This window comes from Nannospalax galili, unplaced genomic scaffold (genome assembly GCF_000622305.1).
Source record: "Nannospalax galili isolate Female #2095 unplaced genomic scaffold, S.galili_v1.0 scaffold72, whole genome shotgun sequence".
Classification (NCBI taxonomy): domain Eukaryota; kingdom Metazoa; phylum Chordata; class Mammalia; order Rodentia; family Spalacidae; genus Nannospalax; species Nannospalax galili.
The window spans coordinates 8,393,036-8,414,126 of NW_008336933.1; the positions used below are offsets into that span (position 1 = coordinate 8,393,036).

The window sequence follows — 21,091 nt, forward strand, 5'->3', positions numbered from 1 at the left end:
TTCTTTCCTGCAGTCCATGTCATATGCACATCACCCTAAAGTCAGTGCACATGAAATTTGCTCCTTGATCTAACCTCCATATTGCCTAAAGTCTCCCTTTATTTAAACTTTATGAGAAGAAGAAAAATAAGAAATACAATGATATTGATTGAAATTGTTTTCACAGTATTAAATAAAGGGGAGCTGTTCAGAATTCAGGAAGTAATCAATACAAACAGACCCCCCACACAGAAATAGACACCATAACATCTCCTAAGTCAGTACACACCATGAAAATACCATGGAGAGGAAAGTGGGAGAAGGTCTCCACTCAAATTTTCCAAGCAGGAAATTTAACAGTCAACAGACTTCTATATTCAGGTTGGTTTGAATTTGTACAATTCAGAATCTTCTCAAGAGGCAGGAACAGGAAGTTGACATTCTCAAGACAACAGACAAATATCAGCAAAGACTATGAAACCTTTGTTAATTGCAAAAGAAATACACTACAACCTGAGCAGGTCCTGTTTTCCAACAACACTTCTCTCTCACCCCCTCCTAACACTAGTATTGATATACCCAAACCAGCCACTAACTACAGAGATATTATCTGGAAACAAATTAATTAGGTCCGACACATGAAATTAGCTGAGAATGCTTTGTCTTGTGATAATATTCAGATCTGACATCCATCCATGAAGACCAGACACACAGGCCAATCTTTCAAATACAGGTTCAGCATCTGTAATCCAGAAGCCCAAAGCCAAAAATGTTTAAGCGCCAATGCACCACTCAAGAAGTTCAGAGTTTGGAATATTTCACACTTTGGATTTTTGGACTAGAGATGGTCAACTGGTAAAGTGTACACAAATACTCTTAAAAACATCCCTAAACCTCTGAAATCTAAACTTCTTGTCCTCGACACACCCAATAAGGGATAGAGCATCTGTACTGAATGTTCCGTCACAGTCCTCAGTGACCTAGAAAAATATGCTTTCCCACAATCTTCCTGAAAGCTAACTCACCAGTGTGGAAAGGGCTTTAACCTGGGTGTTCATGGCTCCTAGAGACCAATGAACAGTTCTTATGGGCCGAGAATGAAGCCCTTATAAATGCATGCATATGATACTGGGTATGTCTGTGTGCAGAAAGGTTTAGTAGCACCTGGCAGGTTTATTTCTTTTGAAATATCTATTATTACCTTTAATAATAAATTTGTTCTTTGACAATTTCATATATGTATATAATAAATTCTGATTTCTCGCTCCTGACTCTCTCCTATCTCCAACCGTCCCAGTCAAGCCCTTTTCTCCCTACAAATCCCTTTCCCATATGCATGTCTTTTATTTAATTTTTTTTATTTTATGTGTATGAATGTCTTGCCTGCAAGTGCGAAAGTGTATACATGTTGTGCAATGCCCATGGAGGTCATAAGAGGGCACTGGATTCCCCTGGAACTAAAGTTACAGATAGTTGCTAGCTGCCATATCAGTGCTGGGAATTGAACCCAGGTCCTCTGTAAGAGGAGCCAGTTCTCTTAACTGATGAGCCATCTCTCCAGCCCCATGTTTATGTCTTTTTGTTTTGTCTTATGACACACTGATTTTAATCAGGGCTGTCTTTGTAACATGGGTTTGGAGCTATCCATTGGATTCTGCTAGGCTCAGCTTTGGATACAGAGCTGAACACAATGAACCCATCGGTATCCATCAGCAGGGAAGAATAGGGTCCCATGAGTACCTCCCAGATTCAAGATGGATTGTTCACAGGCAAATCTTATCTAGGCCCAGTACTGTTTAAATGCTGGTTGTTGTTGTTGTTGTTGTTGTTGTTGTTGTTGTTGTTGTTGAGACAGGGTCTCACTGCAGCCCCAACTGACCTGGAACTCACTGTGTAGACCAGGCTCACCCTGATCTCACAAGTGATCTGCTTCCATCTGCCTCCTGAGTGCTGGGACTAAAGGCATGCTCTGCCACAGCCAGCTTGTTTAGATTTCTTTTTTCAGAAGCTTTTTTGCCCATCCTCAAGGTATGCCATGGAGAGGACAGATACCCCAGACATTGTTCCCAAAAGCCATTATATCAAACACTTTACCAATGGTGTATCTAATTTAGGGAGGATCTATGATTTAGAAAATCCAAAAAGTTTCAAAAATATTTTATTCTGAGGAAAGTGTATTGGACACACTAGAAAATTAAACTGAGGGTACTATGTAAGATATTCAAATGTACTTCTAGACCCCAACTGACCAAGTCAAAACTTCTGAGAAGAAAGTGACAAATTCAGTTAGTCTTTCAACATATCTGCGACAGTGGTTTTCAAGAGGACTGGGAAGGACTTTGCTTCTCAAGAGATATTTGGCAATGTCTAGAGATACCTGTAGTTGTCATTTGGTGTGGGATGCTTTGGGCTATTGGTATCTAGTGGATAAAAGCCAAGGATGCTGCTAAATACTTCCATGTCACAGAACAATGCCCACAAGAAAGATGTATCCAGCCCAAATCACTGGTACTGAGGTTGGGAAACTCTGATCTAGATTTGACTGCTGGCTTTGTCACAGTCTTCAGATCAGACTAATTAATTTACATGCCATTACCCCAGAAGTCACAAAAGTAACTTCTGAATCCGGTTCCACTATGTTAATTAGTTATCCTGTCTCCTCTTCATTGAACTTTATTATAGGGAGTGCTCTGGGCCCCAGGCGTGGTGTGCGCGGGTATCTCGGGGTCCCCGCCACACATGGCTAGTCGCGGCGTGGGTCTGGCCACAGGCGTCTCTGGCCGCGGCGGCGGGTGCCCCGCAGGCTTTTCCCGGCAGGCTCGGGTCCCATGTCTCTGTCCGCGCATCTCTGGTGCTGAAAATTTCTCTGCTACTGGAGCGTTGTCCAGCTGAATCCTGTCCCTTTTCCACCCGTGTACTTTCCTCAGGATGTGAGGTCCACTGGCCACTGAACCACGCGGGAAGAGTACGAGGACAGCGAAAGCTAGAATGTCCGCAAGTCGGTAACGAGGGAGTGCTGCTCCCCGGGGAGGCTAGATTGCAGGCAGGAGACACAGAACTCAGTCTACAGCTCTTTATTCCAAGCCTCAGTGACCCAGTTCTCGCTCTAGCTCTAAGTCTGCTTCTAGCTCCAAGTCTGCTTCTAGCTCCAAATATTGAGAGACTAGGATATTTATACCATGGGGGTAGTGGTAAAAGCTTTGGCTGTTAGATATTCTGTGAGACATTCTATTTACATATGGAAGTGGATTTCTTCCACGCTGCTAGACTGCTGACTGCCTGGAAAAATCACACAGGAAAGCATGGTATCTTTCAGTGCCAAAGGCCATGTTTATATTAAAGCACTTCAAAAGGAGAGTCAGGAAAGATGCCAGGAAGGCACCCCGCTATGAAAGGAGCCCCAGCACATAATCCCGAGCTGCATGAGCTGTCCAGACATGAAGGGGCTTCTACTTTGCATAACAGAGGTCCCCAACACTTTATTTTCAGTTTTGTCGTTGTGGTTCCAAATCCAGCTCTGTCCTCACTAATTTGAAAAGCTCGCTTCTTCCTGGTGGGCCTGTGGATCTGTGGACCTCAGGACAAAGTAGCTTAAGTTGTTTGGTTATTTCTGACTTTTCTCTTCCAACTCCTCTGGCCGAAACATCCTGGCCTCTAAGTTCAGGCTTTCTCATAGAAAGACTTGAACTCAAATCTTGTCCTGGAGAGTAGCTTCAATTTTCATGAGAAATACTTGTTTCTTTCATAAAATATAGACTGCCAATACCAATGATCCTCCTCAGAAAAATCTTTCCCTCCTTAAGAGATGATTTGATATGAACATCTTGTTCCTATGTGCCTTGGAGCTGATAGAAATTCAGCCCTGGTATGAGAATGGTGGGTGAACCATGGTTCTCAATGGGCCTGGTCCTTAGTAAAGAGCCAGAGTGCTCAAAAATAAACAAATTACAGACTCTACCATCTGGAAACCTAACATCATGATCTGGAGTGGGTTGAGACTTCTGTAGTTTTAAAGTTCCCACTGGCTGAAGTAATGACGTCTACCTAATGCTCAGTCCATGACCTTTGGGTATGACTGTTGTCTCCATCATTGCACGTCTGTCCCACCCCTGGTCCCCTAGAACCCATCTCTCCACCCACTGATCCTAGGAAATTTGTACATAAAATAAATAAAATTAATTGCATGAAAGTTTCATTTTTTCTGATAGGCATTTTTAAAAATCCCATAGATATAAGTTTAGCTAAAAACTAAAAAAGTAAAACTGTAAGATTTTATTCTAAGCTGTAAAGTTGGTAAGCAGGGGTCCTCTTATCTAGGCAATGTTCTTTCTCTTGATCACCATCCATAAGAAAGGCTCATATCTCTGTGTGTGCTCCTATATTATAAGCTGGCTAAATTTGGACATAAAATAAATACAATTAATTGCATGAAAGTTTCATTTTTTCTGATAGGTATTTTTGAAAATCTCATAGACCATAAATTTAGCTACAAACTAGAAAAGTAAAACTGTAAGATTTTATTCTAAGCTGTAAAGTTGGTAAGCAGGTAAGAAACAAACTTGTAAAAATGACTAGTTGTTACATAGAAAACTCAAACAGCCAGTAAATGTCACTTTACAATAGTTCACCTAACTTAAAAACTGTTTATTGGGCACAGAATAGGTATTGGAGTTAAAAGCAGAATGGCTTCTCTAAGAAGGTTGAGTATGATGTATTCAAATATTTCTGGGCACCTTGCAAGTTGATTAATGCATATTATATATTTCCATTCCTTTCTTACTAGCGGAAAAACTATCATTATCATCATCACCAGCATCATTTTGTTCTCAAGTGACAGGTCTTATATAGATCCACCTGTTTGGCATACCTAGCCTTAAGCAGACAAAGAAATCCCATTGCTACCTGGCCATCTTCTAGAACATTGATTTTGTGTTGAAAAAAGTCATCTAAGCCTGTGGTACCCATAAAACATACAGGACAATAATAATAATGACATTCTATATACATTATCCCATAGAAATTTAAGCCCTATTTGAAAGATAAGAAAACTAAGCCTTATCACAGTTCTCAAAAGAAATACAAATGGCCAGTAAATATGTGAAAAAAAATTCAACATTTTGAGCCATCAGGGAAATACACAAATCAAAGTTACATTGAATATAAACAGTAGGCAGCTTAGCACCATAACAATTTAGCTAACCATAAGTATTAATAGTGCCCCAAGAGCCTAAGATACCTCTGCACCCATGGGCCTTTGACTGAGTTTATAGTACCAGGTATGAATTCTGTCTTGTGAAGCAGGCCTCAAATCCAGGCAGAGACTGGTTGGTGACTCCCACAACAGTTGTGCCACTATTGCAACACTAAGCACATCTTGCCTAGCTGGTTGGTATTATAGATCATCAGGGGGTTCATAATGGGTAAGTCTGTTGATGATTTTTCTCACCCAGCAGCCCATAAAGCACAAATGCCACTCCCAGACTTAATCAGAGAAGTCTCTTGTTGCAATGAATGGTGGTGAATACAGAGACAATGGCTGCTCAAGGTGCTGATGATAAGTGATGGCTGAATGCTCCACTATAAATAGGACAGTTATATCACCCCATCTAAGGGTCAGAGAACATCAAGGAAGAGGGAGAAGAAAGAATGTAAGAGCCAGAACTTAGGAAGGACTGAGAAATGCTGTCCTCTGGATGTGGCACAGCCAAGGACATCATGACCTCTGCGGGCCTACCAACAATCAATCATGAATTAAAGAGGAGCTTACGGGGCCCTACCCCTCCCTGCTCAATGTTTGGCTATTGATGGATTCTGGGAGGAGTAACAATCATTGTCTTCAGTTTTGTGCCCACTGATGAACCCACCAGGTTCCACTGGCTAGTTCCAAACCTGTGGTCACACAGATGATTCTGGTTAAACTCAGTGGGTCTCAAAAAAATGACAGAATGATCAAAAGGGAGGGAGGGAGGGAGGGAGGGAGGGAGGAAGGAAGGAAGGAAGGAAGGAAGGAAGGAAGGAAGCTGGCTTAGCAGTTAAGAACACTAGCTGTTCTTCCAGAAGACCCAGGTTTGATTCCCAGCACCCACATGGCAGCTAACAACTGTCTGTAACTCCGGTTTCAGGGGATCAGGGGATAATGGAGCATGAGCATGGCCAAAGTACATTATATGTATGTATGAAAATGTAGTAAAGAAGCCCTTTATTTTGCATAATTAATGTAGGTTAGTAAAAAATGGAGAAAAATAAAGAAAATTGAATGTCTGAGTGAGTCACTCAAGACCCTACTTCCAGTAACTGTCACCACCCACATCAAGCTCTGGTTTTCTAATATGATGTTCTGCCAAATACCTGATGGTTGGGGGTTGCTATTGGTAAACTCTCCCTCAAATAGCCTCATGTCCTCAAACTTTACCCTCCTAGATTATGGCTACAGATGAACTTTCCTTGCCTATTTTAGGGTGCAGATTCCTCTTCCTCAAGTTCAGCAAGGACTCTCTATTTAGATGTCTTTCTTTCTAACGTGTCTACAAAAAGGCACAAACCCCCTGGAGTATCTCCTACCTTCTGACCTCTGAAATCTCTCCTGTCTTGGCAGTAAAGTTGAGTTCTTTCCAGAAACAGAGTCGACTTTACTGCCCTTATATTAGAAATCTGTTGCTCCACAGGATACATTCCCACCCACTGCTGACAGAGAGTAGCCAGTGGCCACAGCTATTAACCTCAGCTCTAATTAGAGGAGTAGTTATAATGAGGGAAAGAACATGGCTCTAATTGGTAATCTTCCATCTTTTCCTCAATAGGTATCCCCTGGTCAAAGCAATATGCATTTCCCTTCTCACTGGTACATTGCCAAAGAGTAACCATACTGTAAAACTTCGGCAAAAGAGAAGAGTGCCTAAGGAGATTGCAGCAGAAAGGTTGTATTGTAACTGATGTGCTACATTGTACTTTAACTTGTTTCATAGGTCCGAGGCACTGCCATGGTTGGCTCTGATATGATTGTGACTGTTGAGTTCACCAATCCTTTAAAAGAAACACTGCAAAATGTCTGGATCCATCTGGATGGTCCTGGAGTGACAAGACCCAAGAGGAAGATGTTCAAGTAAGTACTGGGAGAAAGGAGGAAAGAAATAGAGGGCTGGGGATCTCAAGTTCTTTCTTTCTCTTCAAATTTTACATCTAATCCCAGTGAAAATATCTGACAGGATGCTTACCCTTTATGGACTGTTCCTGTGGGGAGTGGTAAAAATAGGCCTGGTTTGACTTAACACTTCCACCAGTGAATCCTTAATAACACCTTAATAAGGGAGCTTCAGGAATCTGGGCCTTTAAAAGGCTGGCTGATTCATGGCCAGATTGTATAAGAGAACAGAGTCAAAATTCAGATTCAAGGTAGCTAATTCCAGAATTCAAGTTCTGATCATTTGACCATATTACCTTTCAGGCATCAGTCAGTACTTATTGAGAACCTGAAATGTGTCAGATATGATGCTGAACTTGATTCTTTTCATAGGTCCTTCTGTGTTCATCTCCATCTCTCAGATTTTACCAACCCAGTCATTGTCTAGGACTTTTGGCCTCAGTTGCTGTCCTTTGACTTGGGCCTAAAGAGCTCTAGATTTGGTTTGAGCTTCAAAACCAAAGGCTATTCTAGCCTCTGTGGTAATGTGAATGGGACTTGGCCTCTATACACAGCACCACCAGACTGTGCCCAGCAGGTCTGTCTCTGTGGCTTCTATTGACAGGGTGACACTCAGCACAGCAACTCATTCCATGGTCAGGAAGCTCTAACTATAGAAATGACACACCTTTTCTTTCTTTCTGCCTTACCAATGATCCTAATCTCTTATCTGGCTCAAAATAAGGCCCATTTCTCTTCCTTTGGTAGTTTGGAAATGTCTGCAAACAGCTGTCTCATCTTCCTTAAGTGTTCCCTGATGGGAACCAGATACCAGCCCTTACTTTATCTCTCTCACCTCTAATGCGGTTTTAGACGCCTCCCTCTCCACATTTGTCAGTGTTCCTCCTAAAATGTGACATCCAGAACGGAGCCCAATCTTTGAGGTTTATTACTTTCATTTCTACCACAAATAAGTCCCTGTCAGCATCAATCAATCTAGCACATTTCTTGGGGGTCACCTTCTACGGTATAGAAAAGGAAGTGTAGGACACTGGAAACTGGCTTATGACCCAATATGCTCGGAATTTTCCCAGTGCCCTTAGCAGAACTCATCCTACTCTGTGATGTACAAGTGCCAGGCTCACTCACTTTTTCTGAAGCACCTTTGTTGCTTATAAAAAAACTCTACATTTCTTTCCAACTGCAGAGCTCACAATTTTTGTATCCTATGGTTTAAGAGAGGCCTTATTGCAGATGCAATACACAACAGAAAAAATGATTTGAGTGCTTTTTTTGAAAATGTGAACACAGGCCATACCAACATCCCTGTGCTAATAAGAAAGTTGCAGGGGGAAAAAGAATTAAATTAGAAATCAAGCCCAGCTAGAGGGAGAGGTCAGTAGCAATAGCCCTGCTTTCGTCAGAAACGATAGAGTCTCACTCACCCATTCTCACACCTTCCCACTCAAATTAGTTGGAAGAATTGCTCAGGCAAAGTGAAACACGTTTTCTCTTCCAAACAGCCCCCTGCTGTATCCAATTTTCCTTCTCGGACAGTAACCCCACAAGTTTTGTTTGGGGGTGGGTACCAGAAACTTATGTTATTTCTGTACTTTGACTGTTCCAGAAATAATCCCACCTTGATCAAGGCCAACACATGTGTTATGGTTTGTACGAACAAACCCCGAAGCTCCACATGTAAAAGCCTGGTCCCCGGGGTGATAGTTTTAGTGCCTAGTAGGAAGGGAGATTCTAAGTTCCTAGGTCACTGGAGATAGGCCCTCAAAAGGAGAATATAGAATATTGTACTCTCTCCTCTCCTCTTCTCTCTCTCTCTCTCTCTCTCTCTCTCTCTCTCTCTCTCTCTCTCTCTTGCTCTCTCTTTCTTTCTCCTTCTCTTCCCTTGAGAATTGGGTACTTGCTCTGCGTATTTCCACCATGATGTATGACACTCACTTGAGGTTCAAACTCAAAAGCAACACAGTATAGGACTTGAATCTTCTGAGCTGAGTAAGCCAAAATAAACACCTTTTTACTTCCTAAGTAGCCTGTGCCAAGCACTTTGTAATAGTGGTGGAAAGCTGACTAATACAGCATATATAAGGATGCTGTGTCTTAAAAAAAAAAAAAACATGAATCCCCACATAGTATAATGACCCACCATATAGGGCACATAGGGCTCAAAGCATATAAGTTTCAAGATGCTTTGCTTGTTAATATCTGACAGTGGAATGTGAAAAGTAGGGTGAATCAAGGAACAGATGGATGAAGCCAGTCCCTACGTGAACTAGAGGAATAAATCCTGCCTACACACCAGCTTATGGCACTATTAGTATTTATACCTAATGCTAAGGTTTATGGCAGATGGGTTCGTGGACAGGAAGCTAAGGGTTCTGTGTTCATCAGCTGAAGGTACTACATTAGAAATTCCAGTGATTGAGAAGCTTAAACAACAGTCATTTATTGCTAACAGTTCTGGAAACAGGAAGTCCAAGTCAAAAGCCAGCTAACTGGGCAATTGTTGCAGGCTTTCTTCCTGGCTAGCGCATGGTCAACTCCTCACCAGGTCCTTTAACACTAGAGTGAGAGGGTAAACAGGCATTCTGTACCTCCTCTTCTAACGGCACAAATCCCATCATGAGGACCCACTCTTACCACCTCATCTAATCTAATCACTTTCCAAAAGCTCTGCCTCTAAATATCACATGGGAGTAGGACTTTAACAGAAGTATTTTAGGAAAAATAAATAAATGTTCAATTTAATAGTCCTCAGTCTTTTATGGAAACTCAGATCCAGGGTTCTATTCTCTCCATGCAAGGGCAACTTTATTTCTCAGAGAAAGAAATTGGGGGAGGGGAAGCATGACATACAAAGTATTTGTTCTCTAGGCGTTGGAGTCTTTCTCTGTTTCCTCCTGATTTTGGCATACATCTTTGCAAGCCAGACCTGAGCCAGCCAGTACCACTTCCATATGGCCAGATAATGAAAAATATACCGTTGTATCTAATGGTGCTGAGATCTAACCCAGGAGGAGTATCAGATTCATGTAACTGTTAGATACCTAGGTAGTATAATTCCATAGAATTAAAATCTTTTAGAAGGCTGTATGGCACTGGTATCCTAAATAGTCAAAAAGTCACTACCCACATCCATCCACCATATCCTTGTCTACTTTGTGTCTAATATACAAGAGTTCTCAAGTCTAAAGACCTAGAAGTCAGGACCTGGTGTGCAATGAATCAGAACCAGGAATAAAAAAGACAGTGCTGTGTCTCAATCCCCACTCAGAGTGCAAACAATCATCATTAGGAGATAGTTTACCTTCTTGACCAAGTCCTTCTGCCTCCTACCTGTCTCAGATGTTCAGAGGTCCTGATTCTAATAACTCTTAGCTTTTAAATTCTGTACTTGATACTTACAGAATATTAAATAATTCTTCTCGATTCATTTTTTGACTTTTAAAAAATGATCAGGCTCAGTGATTAATTCAAGTGAAAAAGTCCCCAACATTGTGATCAGATTTTAAACTTTAAGTTTCTCAAGCAGAGCAGAGGGCAAACCACAGGAACTTGCAGTTCATTGTGATGATGACCACATTTGCCTGTGTGCATTCAAGATGATAAACTGCCAGCATGTCCTGATGGCTCAGCACATTCCTCAGAATCATTTTTCACAACATCTGTCCCCAGGAAATATGATTATTCCGACATTATTTCACTTACTGAAATGAACAAATTATTTTTCCTCTTTCTGTTCTGCATTTATCTGTAAGTAAAATATCCCACATGTGAGTTTTCCTACCTGAGCATCTTCATGTGAGCACATATTACACAGATGGCTCTGATAAAAGGAGAAAAACTGAAACAAAGCTGAAGATTTAGTTCCTATTGGAGGCAGTTACCTACATGACACCATCCCCAGACAGAGCCTTAAGCAGGGTGACATTGGAAAGTGGGAGATTGATTGTTTATGTGTGAAACGAGAGGTGAAAGAATGAGTGGAACCAGGTAACGACAGCAGAGCTGTTTTGAAACAAATATCTTAAACTTACATTCACATTGAATTATTCACTGTAAAAACTGAGAACTGTGTTTCTGCGTGTAGACAGGAGGAACTTTTTTGATGATTTTGCAGAGTTCAGGCAGAACAAGTAACAATCTCACGGGTGGGGATGACAGTAATAATATTTCTAACATTTCTTGGCACTTTCTATGTCTTGTTCTAAAGGTAGTGCAAATACTTTCTCCATCCTCTTCTCACCTTATTCAATATTTAAGAGTCTTTACTGTTTATAAGTAAAAAATAGAGAAGTCGACATTTTTCAAACTTTGAATCCTACAATCAAAAAATACTCATATATATATATAGTATATTTTACATAATTTGGTTTCTGTGAAGCTGATTGAAATAATTTGGAGAGCCACATTTACAAAAGGACCAAAATAAGGAAAATCATTAACAAATACAAAATTAGTTTAGACATTTTAGATCATCAGTGTCAATGTCAATGTCTGGAGCCTAGAGAATGCCTCCCAAGGTTCCTCCCATTCACTGACCATACATAGGAGAGAAGAGAATTTTTTTATTCAGTGTCAGGATTTCTGAGTTGGGGGCTTTATTACTGATCTTTCTCATCACTATAACAAAATACCCTGCAGAAGCAGCTTAAGGGAGGAAGGATTTATTTTGGCTCACAGGAGATATAGTCCATCTGGGGGAAAGGCTTGGCATAGTGGCTCACTGACACTATGCAGGGAGCTTGGCTAGTGCTTCTCACACTATGGTGGGTCAGGAAGCAGAGAAGTGGGAAGAGACTATAGCCCTCAAAAGTCTCACTCCTAATGACCCATCTCCACTAATCATAAGGTTCCATAGCCTCTCAGAATAGTGCCAGCAGCTGGGGACCCTGACCCTGTGATGAATATTTCACCTTCAAACTGTAACTGAGGCCCTTTCCCTTCTTATCCCAAAGCATGTGAACCCACAAGCAGATGAATTGCACATTTTTTCACTGGCCTTAGGTGTCAATTGAAGGTTCTAACATGACACTAAGAGTCAAGTGTAGGCGTGTAGGCACATTCTCTCTCTCTCTCTCTCTCTCTCTCTCTCTCTCTCTCTCTCATAATCCCCATTTAAAATGATACTGTAGAATGGAAGTTTATGTTGCTGTCACCTTTGAGGTACACTTGACTATCTTTGGCAGTACCCCATCCTGGTCACCCCTCCCACAGCTACCCTATCCCAAGCTAAGTGTTGCCCCAGCCTCTTGGCCTCCAGAACATTTCAATGTCCAAAAGAAAGGGGCCTGACTCTGCCTCTGAGTCCTTTCTTGGCAGCCAGTGGAGTTGGTCACAAAATTCTTTGATACAACAGGTTCTTCTTTGCTGAGCATATGCCCTACTTTCTGGTCCCCAAATCATGTCCGCTAGTGAAAGGCACTCCATCATCCCAGTTTCCCACAGTAGCAGCTTCCTCCACAAGCTCCCACCTTCTGGGTACTAATGTGACCAGTGAGATCCTTGTCTGACTCAGCTGGTCTGAAACAATCCTCTGGGTGCCTTTGAAGTGTCCTTTCCTTCCCTAACCTAGCAAAAAAACTGTGGTGATAAGAAACAGCTTCCTCACTAAACAGATGTGTAGGATATGCAGCTCTGAACCTTGCCCTGATAATTCCTTTTTCTTCTTCCATCCCCATCCCAACCTTTCCATTCATCTGGATAAGGGCACTTCAGGGAGATCTGAGACACTTTCTCTCTCCTGTGTTCAGACAAGCAATCATTTACACTGATCCTTGCTCATGTGGTACAGAACCAAGTAGCCCTCCAAGTCCATACACCACTAGGGGAAGAGAGCCTGGTACAGAGGTCAGACTGCTCGTCAATGCCATCAACCTGACTGAGTTCCAGTAAGCAGATTCATCCGTCTATGGTTACTGACCAGCCCAGTCACGTGGCAATGCTCTCTTCACACTCTGCTCTGCTCAGCTCTAAATCAGATTAAATCCCAAGGATTGTCCTTGCCCCAATAGCAGCATAACATGGTAATCTGGTAAAATTCCATCACACAATGAATTTATCTGGTGAGGTTTGTAGATAGAAGAGCAGCTGGGCCAATTCCTCGTCATTATGGAACCAAATAAAGGATCTGGCACTGCTAAAATGTCAGCTGAACTTTTCTGAGTCTTCACTCCATGCCAAACCCTGTCCTAGGCACTTTGCTAAGATTATTTCATTTACATCTCACAAAAATTCTGTGGGGGTAAGCACTTCATGATTCCCATTTCACAGATGAAGAAAACTGAGGCTTAAGCAATTGGCTAAGGTCACATGGCTATTAAGTGGGAGAACTCTAGCCTGGAACCAAAGTGACCAACTTCCAGGATCCACGAAGCTTGTAATCACTAGGCAATATTTCATCATACAGACACCACGCACTGCACATTACTTAGGTAGTAACGTGTGGTTATTTAAAGAATTACATTAATTCCAATTTGTTTTTCTCTCTATAGCTCCATCTGATAGGCAGTAGTAACCACGAGCTAAAGGCTGTAGATAATAGTGTTCATTTTAGAACCATGCTATAACCCAAAATAGTTTTCCTTCATATTCTTATATAGTAAAAATTTGTATTTTTCGTGACATCTAAGCACCCACAACTACTAAGTATTTACAGAGGCTCTGGGTGTCCAAACCCACTGGATCAATCGTTGAATGTCCATGAGTCCTTTTGGAGCAAGCCTGCACTATACACAGGTGCCCCTGTGCTCTCCAAGTACAGCCAGTTCTGCTGTGGGCTTTTCAAAGTCTCTCATTTTTCTTCCTGATGTTCAGGTTTCCTTAAAATTCATAATATTCCACACTCCACTAGCAAGAATCTAGAAAGAATATGAATTGTCTTCAGCTCCAGCTCTTCCGTTATCTGGGTCTTTGGGCAATGTGACACTGGGGATTCTGTGCGTTCCTTAGGAACTCAGTTTCCTCATCTATAAAGTGGGATATTGGAGGGACTAGACAGATGGCTCAGGGGTTAAGAGTACTAGCAACTCTTGCAGAGGACCCAGGTTCAGTTCACAACACCCGCATGGCAGCCAACAACCATCTGCAACTTAGTTCTAGGGGATCCAACACCTTCTTCTAGCCTTCACAGGCATTGCACTCATGCAGTGAACTTACATACATCCAGACAAAACACTTATACACGTAAATTTAAAATAAAATAAAATAGGATATTGGATTAAGTCATTTCTGATATTTTAAACCTCCATAAGATTATGAAAATAGCCAAGTCTCTCTTTCTTTTTATATGTATGTGTGTGGTATGCATGTGTGCATGTATGCATGTTAGCACATGTGTTTGCATATGTGTGGGGTACATGTGTGTGCACATATGTGTGAAGGCCTGAAGTTGACATCAAGTATCTTCCTCAATCACTCTCCACCTCATATATTGAGACAGGGTCTCTCACTGAACCAGTAGAGTACCCTTTCAGCTAATCTGGGTAGCCAGCTTGTTCCAGGGATTCCCTGCCTCAGTCCTCTATGTGCTGGGATTACAGGAAGGCTGCCACACCCATCTGGCTCTGTGTGTGTGTCTGTGTGTCTGTGTGTGTCTGTGTGTCTGTAGGTGTGTGTCTATGGCCTGTGTTTGTGTCTGTTTCTGTTTCTGTGTCTATGTCTGTGTCTGTTTCTGTGTGTCTGTGTGTCTGTGTTCGGAGAAGGGGGTGTGGAGGTTTCTGGAGCTCTGTACTCTGGTCCTCATGCTTTTATGGCAAGCACTTTACCTGCCATTCCCCAGCCTTCTTTTTCCTTAATTATTTTTCAAGACATTCATGATGGTCTTGTTTAGTCTCCCTTCTACTCTCTTAGAAAAGAGCTGTCCTCATTTCCACGCCAGGCAACCTAGTACTTGCCATCCCCAAGGTGAGGGAGAAGAGCCCAGAAATCCCACTGCACAACTCTTGCAGGAAGCTCTTCATACTGAACCAACCAAAGGCCTCTGGCTTCGTTGAGAAATAAAGCCTATGAAAAACTAAGCACCATGGCTATAAAAAGGCATCTTTTTTTAAATTTTTACACCCACTTCCTAGATAGCACCCTCCCATAGCCTCCCTCCCCCCACTAGAGCCCTTACACTCTGATATCACTGCTACTGTCTGCTGTGTTGTCAGTACCCCCAGCCATTCCCCACTATTTGCTCTTCTGGTGAATCTAGTCAGCCTATCTAGAGGCCTTTGTTTTAGGAGGGTCAGCTGTTCCTCATCTAGCGGTAATCAGTTGAATCAGTTGTCTATATTCCTTTGGATAAGATTGGGGTCTACTGTTCAATTTCCCTGTTCTATGCTGGGTTACTATCTGGGAATCCCTTTGGCCACCCTGCCCAACAACTCAAAAGAAGGTATCACCTGTCTGGCATTGTTGCTTTTATATTGCCTTTAGCTAGACATATGGACTCTTATGAAATTATATTATCCCCTTTAATCTTTGGTTATATTTAACTTTTGGGTGTTTAAGGCCATACAGTTGGTCCAGATAAACCGATTTATTTTTACTCTTAAGGTCATTTGAGGCTCTGTTCCTCAGGGGGTCACATGGGCTTGGGAGGAGTCCCTAGCTCCTTTCTTTTACCAGTTCTACCTACATGAAGATAAGTCAAAGGTCCTGCTCAACCGTGTTGCCTTTGTTTGGAAGCATGGAGGAAGTGATTCCTCTGTGTTGACCCTCCTCTTTAACTGTGTTGACCTTCCTTTTTATAGACTGGACACTGGTTCAAGTCCATCTGGTGGGGTCTCTTCGGCCTCCTTGATCAAGAGGACAGGTGACCACCACCATTATAGAACATTTTGAGAGATGCTCATAGTCCCCTGGAACTAGTTGACCTAGGAGGGCAAGGAGCAAAAAGTGTTCTTTATGTCCCTCTGACCAAATTATTATAGGCCTCAAAAGGCATCTTTTATGGAATATAGCATGAAATAAAATGTTCCATTATGTTCACCCTTTGATGAGACCTCATCTCTGCCCATTTGCTAACTATACATTCTTGGAAACGTGGCCTCACTGGTATGTCTTGAGCACTTACCTCAAGGCCCTACAAGCAACGTGAACTTGAGTATAGTATTGCTTCCCATGCTTATATAGAAGAGTGTATAAAAATCACCCCAGAGAAGCCCAAGTATCCCCAACCCTGATAACATCAGTCATTCCTGGAAGTAATTTTGTCCATGAGACCTGGGAAGATCTCTGAGCATGGACTAAAGAAGCAGAATAGGGCTCTGGTACCATAAAGGCTACTCAGTTATCAGGATAGATTAGGGCACCAGCAACAAGCAAGCTACAGAAAGGTACATTGGTAGTGAGAACCAATTTGGTGGTCAGATTAACAGCATGAATTACAGAGCATGAAGACACTGAGGGTCAGGTGGCAGCAGATAGTTCATGCTCAGATGCTGGGCCTGGAAACAAGGTTCATGCCAAAAAGGTTAGCAAGATCTAAAGAGAAAGTCAGAGCCTCAGCAAAGGCTGCTGAGGGTCCACATAGGGCTCTAATACCAGGAGGGAACTAGAGGAGCAAAGATGAGACAGGGCAGATAAGTCCCATAGACAAGGCTACTGGAGAGGTCTTAGGGCCAAACCAGAGTTCATACCTGGGGAGGCTCAGCCAACCTCCTCCCATCTGGGAAGTCAGCAAATGCAGCCAGATGGAATCATGTTCACAGAAACCATGTTCAGGCTGTTGACCAGCCTTACAGAGCCTCACATAGGGACCTCATTTTGGTCATGGCTTATTGAATCAGTCAACCAGGCTGAGAGACCAAACAGACGGTCTTCTGGCCATCATCAGCTGAAAGAGAGAAAGGGTAAGTGGCTCAGGCAAGGTCTTCACGGTTCCTGGTCAAGGTGGAGAGCTGGGTTGCTAACCTCTCTTCTCTTTCTCATCTTTTCAGTGAAATCCGGCCGAATGCCACCGTACAGTGGGAAGAAGTATGTCGGCCTTGGGTCTCTGGCCCTCGGAAGCTGATTGCCAGCATGAGCAGTGACTCCCTGAGACACGTTTATGGCGAGCTGGATCTGCAGATTCAAAGGCGACCTTCCATGTAAATGCCCAGGAAGCTGAAATGGACCTGGGCACACGGCCTCTTGCAGTGTTGGCCAAGGAAATTCTAATGAAAAACTAGCTAGCTCTTGCTTTCATGGGTGTGAAGACGCAGACAGGCCCCAGCATGGGGATGTTATGTATTTCAAAGAACGCTTTTCCAAACTCGGGCTTTGGGGTAAGAGAGTTAACTTTGAATTGCTCCACCTTCCAAAGGATTCTCAGCATTAGCTTTAATTACGCTCTAATTAAGCCCTCCTAGCTCATAAGAGTAAAAGTCATCATATATCATTACAAATGGCTACAGCTCTACATATCAGGGCTTCCCTGAGCAGAGGGGGATATGCCCAATACCTGGCCTCATTTAAGACTTCTGATTACCCACTCATCTTTTGGGGGGTAACATTGTCCCCCAAAGGAAAGGAAGCACATGAGTGGGTCCTTACAATTCTATTCCCCTTTCTTAGAGTCAAGTTCTACCCTCCGTGTTAGAATATTTTTTCCCCAGAAAATTAAGCTCGACATCATTTTTCTTCTTGGCAAAGCCAGGGAAAGGTCTTTCATCTTGCACCTGCAGCCAAGCAACTGCCTGCCAAATTTCACAGATTACTTTGTAAGAAAATGTGGCCCCATATTAACAAATTGCATTTGTGGAGAACTTAATCACCTAAGAGGAGATAAGAAAGCAGGTGCAAATACCCAAATCTATTAAATAATGTAGTTTTATGGTACATTTTATAGATGTCACACTGTGACCTGATCAGCAGGAATGAATAACCCTTACTTTAACCCTTTCTGGGGTTAGGAGAGCTGGAAAGTAAGGAGGCTGGTTGGGGGCTGGAGGACTGAGGAATTAGTCTCCTTAGTTGGTGATTATACTTCACCTGTCTCTGGGATCATCTTCATACAGTGACATAGGCCCAGGTTGGTTTCTTTCTTTCTTTCTTCCTTCCTTCATCTTTTTCTTTCTTCCTTCCTTCCTTCATCTTTTTCTTTCTTTCTTTCTTCAGATAGAGCAAGTCCAACAAGCTGGAGAAACTGTCAGGTTTAGTGGCTAGACCTATAGATGAACTGAAACAGACCCACTCTCCCCCTTTTCCTTGATATTTTCTGTATTGCGCCCTTATCTGAACACTCATGTGCTGAAAGGTAGCACGAACTCAGCCTTGTGAATGACCAGTGCTGGAAGTGGTAGTGTGTGCCTTTAATCCCAGCACTCAGGAAACAGGCAGACAGAACCCTGCGAGTTCAAGGCCAGTCTGTTCTGCATAATGAGTTCAAGGCCAGCCAGGGTTACACAGTGAGACCTTGCCTCAACACTTACAGCCAAAGAAACCAAAACAACAACGACATAAAAGTACAAAGCATGGTTAAAGGACCTGTGCTAGTGCTGACCAAGGTCAGAGGATGCTGACATCCTCTGCCTCCTGTGCCAAGGTTTCAACAGACAAAGCTGCTGATATCCATTAGACTTATGGTTAGAATTTCCCATCAAAATGCATTGAGTGTTATTCAGGTCAGCTGACTATGATTCTCAGTAAAAAATACACAGTGGGAAGGAAGTTAGGGGGAAGCTCAGCAAAGAATGTTCTGATCTATATGTTCTAGTTTATTTCTAAGCCTTTGAGGGAATTCTAAGACATCAGTACTAACCCTGAGGGTTAGCAGACCCCCTCTATAAGCATATCACACATAATTCCATGAAGTTATCTCTCAGCATTGGTATCCAATTCCAAAATGAAACATATTTTGCCAATCTTTTAAAACTAGCTTAACAGTATATTGTTATTAATGAGAATGTAAGAGATGCTTAAAATAAAAGTTAATCTGATTACATTTGCACAGAAATGAATGCTGTTAATTTTCAATACTACACATGACTAACTATAACTGCTTGGAAAACCATTCTTCCTCTTTAGTGTACAGAGCAGCCTGGATAGGACGACATACATTTGCCCTTTCAGTAAAATGACTAATAGATATTGATGACACCCTTAGCTTTCCTTACTTTCTCTCTGCATTTTGCTAACCATGATCACTGAAGGAGGAAGTTTGCATAGTTAGTTTTAAAACCAGCTTCTAGAAGTTGAACGCTATCTATAATTATTTTCTCACAAACGTCTTCATAAAACATTATGGCGAGCATGGAGACCTGTCAAGATAACCACCTATTATGGTGTTAAAACACGGATGGAAAATATATGACAAGAATATACAGGAGCTCCTATAGCCATGGCAGACCTCACTGAACAATTGCAACTCAGATGGGGCCTTAGAATCTTTCTCAACCCCAAGTAGCACCTGCCATCTGATCTGGAGTTGACACTCAAGATGAAACTTATTTTAGAACCAGCCCATTCCCATTGATGGCTAGGATTCCACACTACATATAATGTTATTGCATTTGGATCTTACATGTCTTTCAAAGGTCCCTGTGGTAAAGGCTTAATCCCCTGTTCGGCATTATAGAGAGATGGGATACAGTCTTTGGGAGCAGGAACCCAATGACAAGTGTTCAGGCCACTGGAGGAAGTAGTGGTACTCCAGGCCCCTCTTCTTTCCCTTTTCTGCTTCCTGGTCATGAGGTGGGTGGCTTTGCTCTACTATGTGCCCCACCCATTATTACTGCTTCACCCCAGGCTGAAAATCCATGGGGCCAACTGACCATGGCTAAAACTTCCTGTTAGCCAAAATAAGTCTTTTCTCTTTATTAGTTATCTCGGGCATTTGTTAAAATATTTCAAAGTTGACTAACAGAATTGTGCCTACCAGCTTCAAACTTCAGCAGTGGTAATAAGCAGTGTGTCTCTGCTGATAGCAGAGATGATGAATTCTAGTTTCTGCTGTGTTCACCCTTGATGATTTTAAACAAATCCTTCTTTGAGTTCAGAGCTTCAAGACAGACAGAAGGATGGTAACTATACTTATGTGCCCACGTGATTCATCTAAGGGACATATCAAACAAGGCTTAACAGCATATATGAAACCAATAGCTGGTGGGTGAATGGGTGGATGGATGGATGGATGGATGGGCGGATGGGTGGATGGATGTATGGAGGGATGGATGGATGGAGGGAGGGATGGATGGATGGACAAAGGGACAGACTAGATAGATGACAGATAGATAGATAGATAGATAGATCATATCAAACAAGGCTTAACAGCATATATGAAACCAATAGCTGGTGGGTGAATGGGTGGATGGATGGATGGATGGATGGGCGGATGGGTGGATGGATGTATGGAGGGATGGATGGATGGAGGGAGGGATGGATGGATGGACAAAGGGACAGACTAGATAGATGACAGATAGATAGATAGATAGATAGATAGATAGATAGATAGATGATAGATGAGATAGATAGATAGATAGATAGATAGATAGATAGATAGATAGATAGATAGATAGATAGATAGATAGATAGATAGATAGATAGATAGATAGATAGATAGATAGATAGATAGATAGATAGATAGATAGATAGATAGATAGATAGATAGATAGATAGATAGATAGATAGATAGATAGATAGATAGATAGATAGATAGATAGATAGATAGATAGATAGATAGATAGATAGATAGATAGATAGATAGATAGATAGATAGATAGATAGATAGATAGATAGATAGATAGATAGATAGATAGATAGATAGATAGATGGATGGATGATGGATGGATGGATGGATTAATGGAAGGATAGGTAGATAGAAAGAAAGAAAGAAAAGGTACGTACATAGGTACTTGATAGACTGTAGACACAATGGTACTAAGTAGACAGATGACAGATGATAGAGAAATATTTGGTAGGTGAAAGGGTAGGTAGGTGACCGAGAGGATAAAGTTTTCATGACAGAATATCATGTACAGACCGACTTAACAGCAGATCTTCTTCCACAGC

The 21,091-nt window shown here is 42.0% G+C and overlaps 1 protein-coding gene across 2 annotated transcripts in view; it reads left to right on the forward strand.

The window, feature by feature from the left end:
* F13a1 (coagulation factor XIII A chain) overlaps positions 1-20,190 on the forward strand; it is a 217,020-nt gene extending 196,830 nt beyond the window's left edge. For both annotated transcript variants that reach the window (XM_008831654.2, XM_017797775.1), the window contains 2 exons: positions 6,945-7,081; positions 17,041-20,190. In XM_008831654.2, coding sequence (XP_008829876.1) covers positions 6,945-7,081; positions 17,041-17,194 — 291 coding nt within the window. In that variant the 3' untranslated portion in view covers positions 17,195-20,190. The remainder of the gene's footprint in view (positions 1-6,944; positions 7,082-17,040) is intronic.
* The last annotated feature ends 901 nt before the right edge of the window (positions 20,191-21,091 follow it).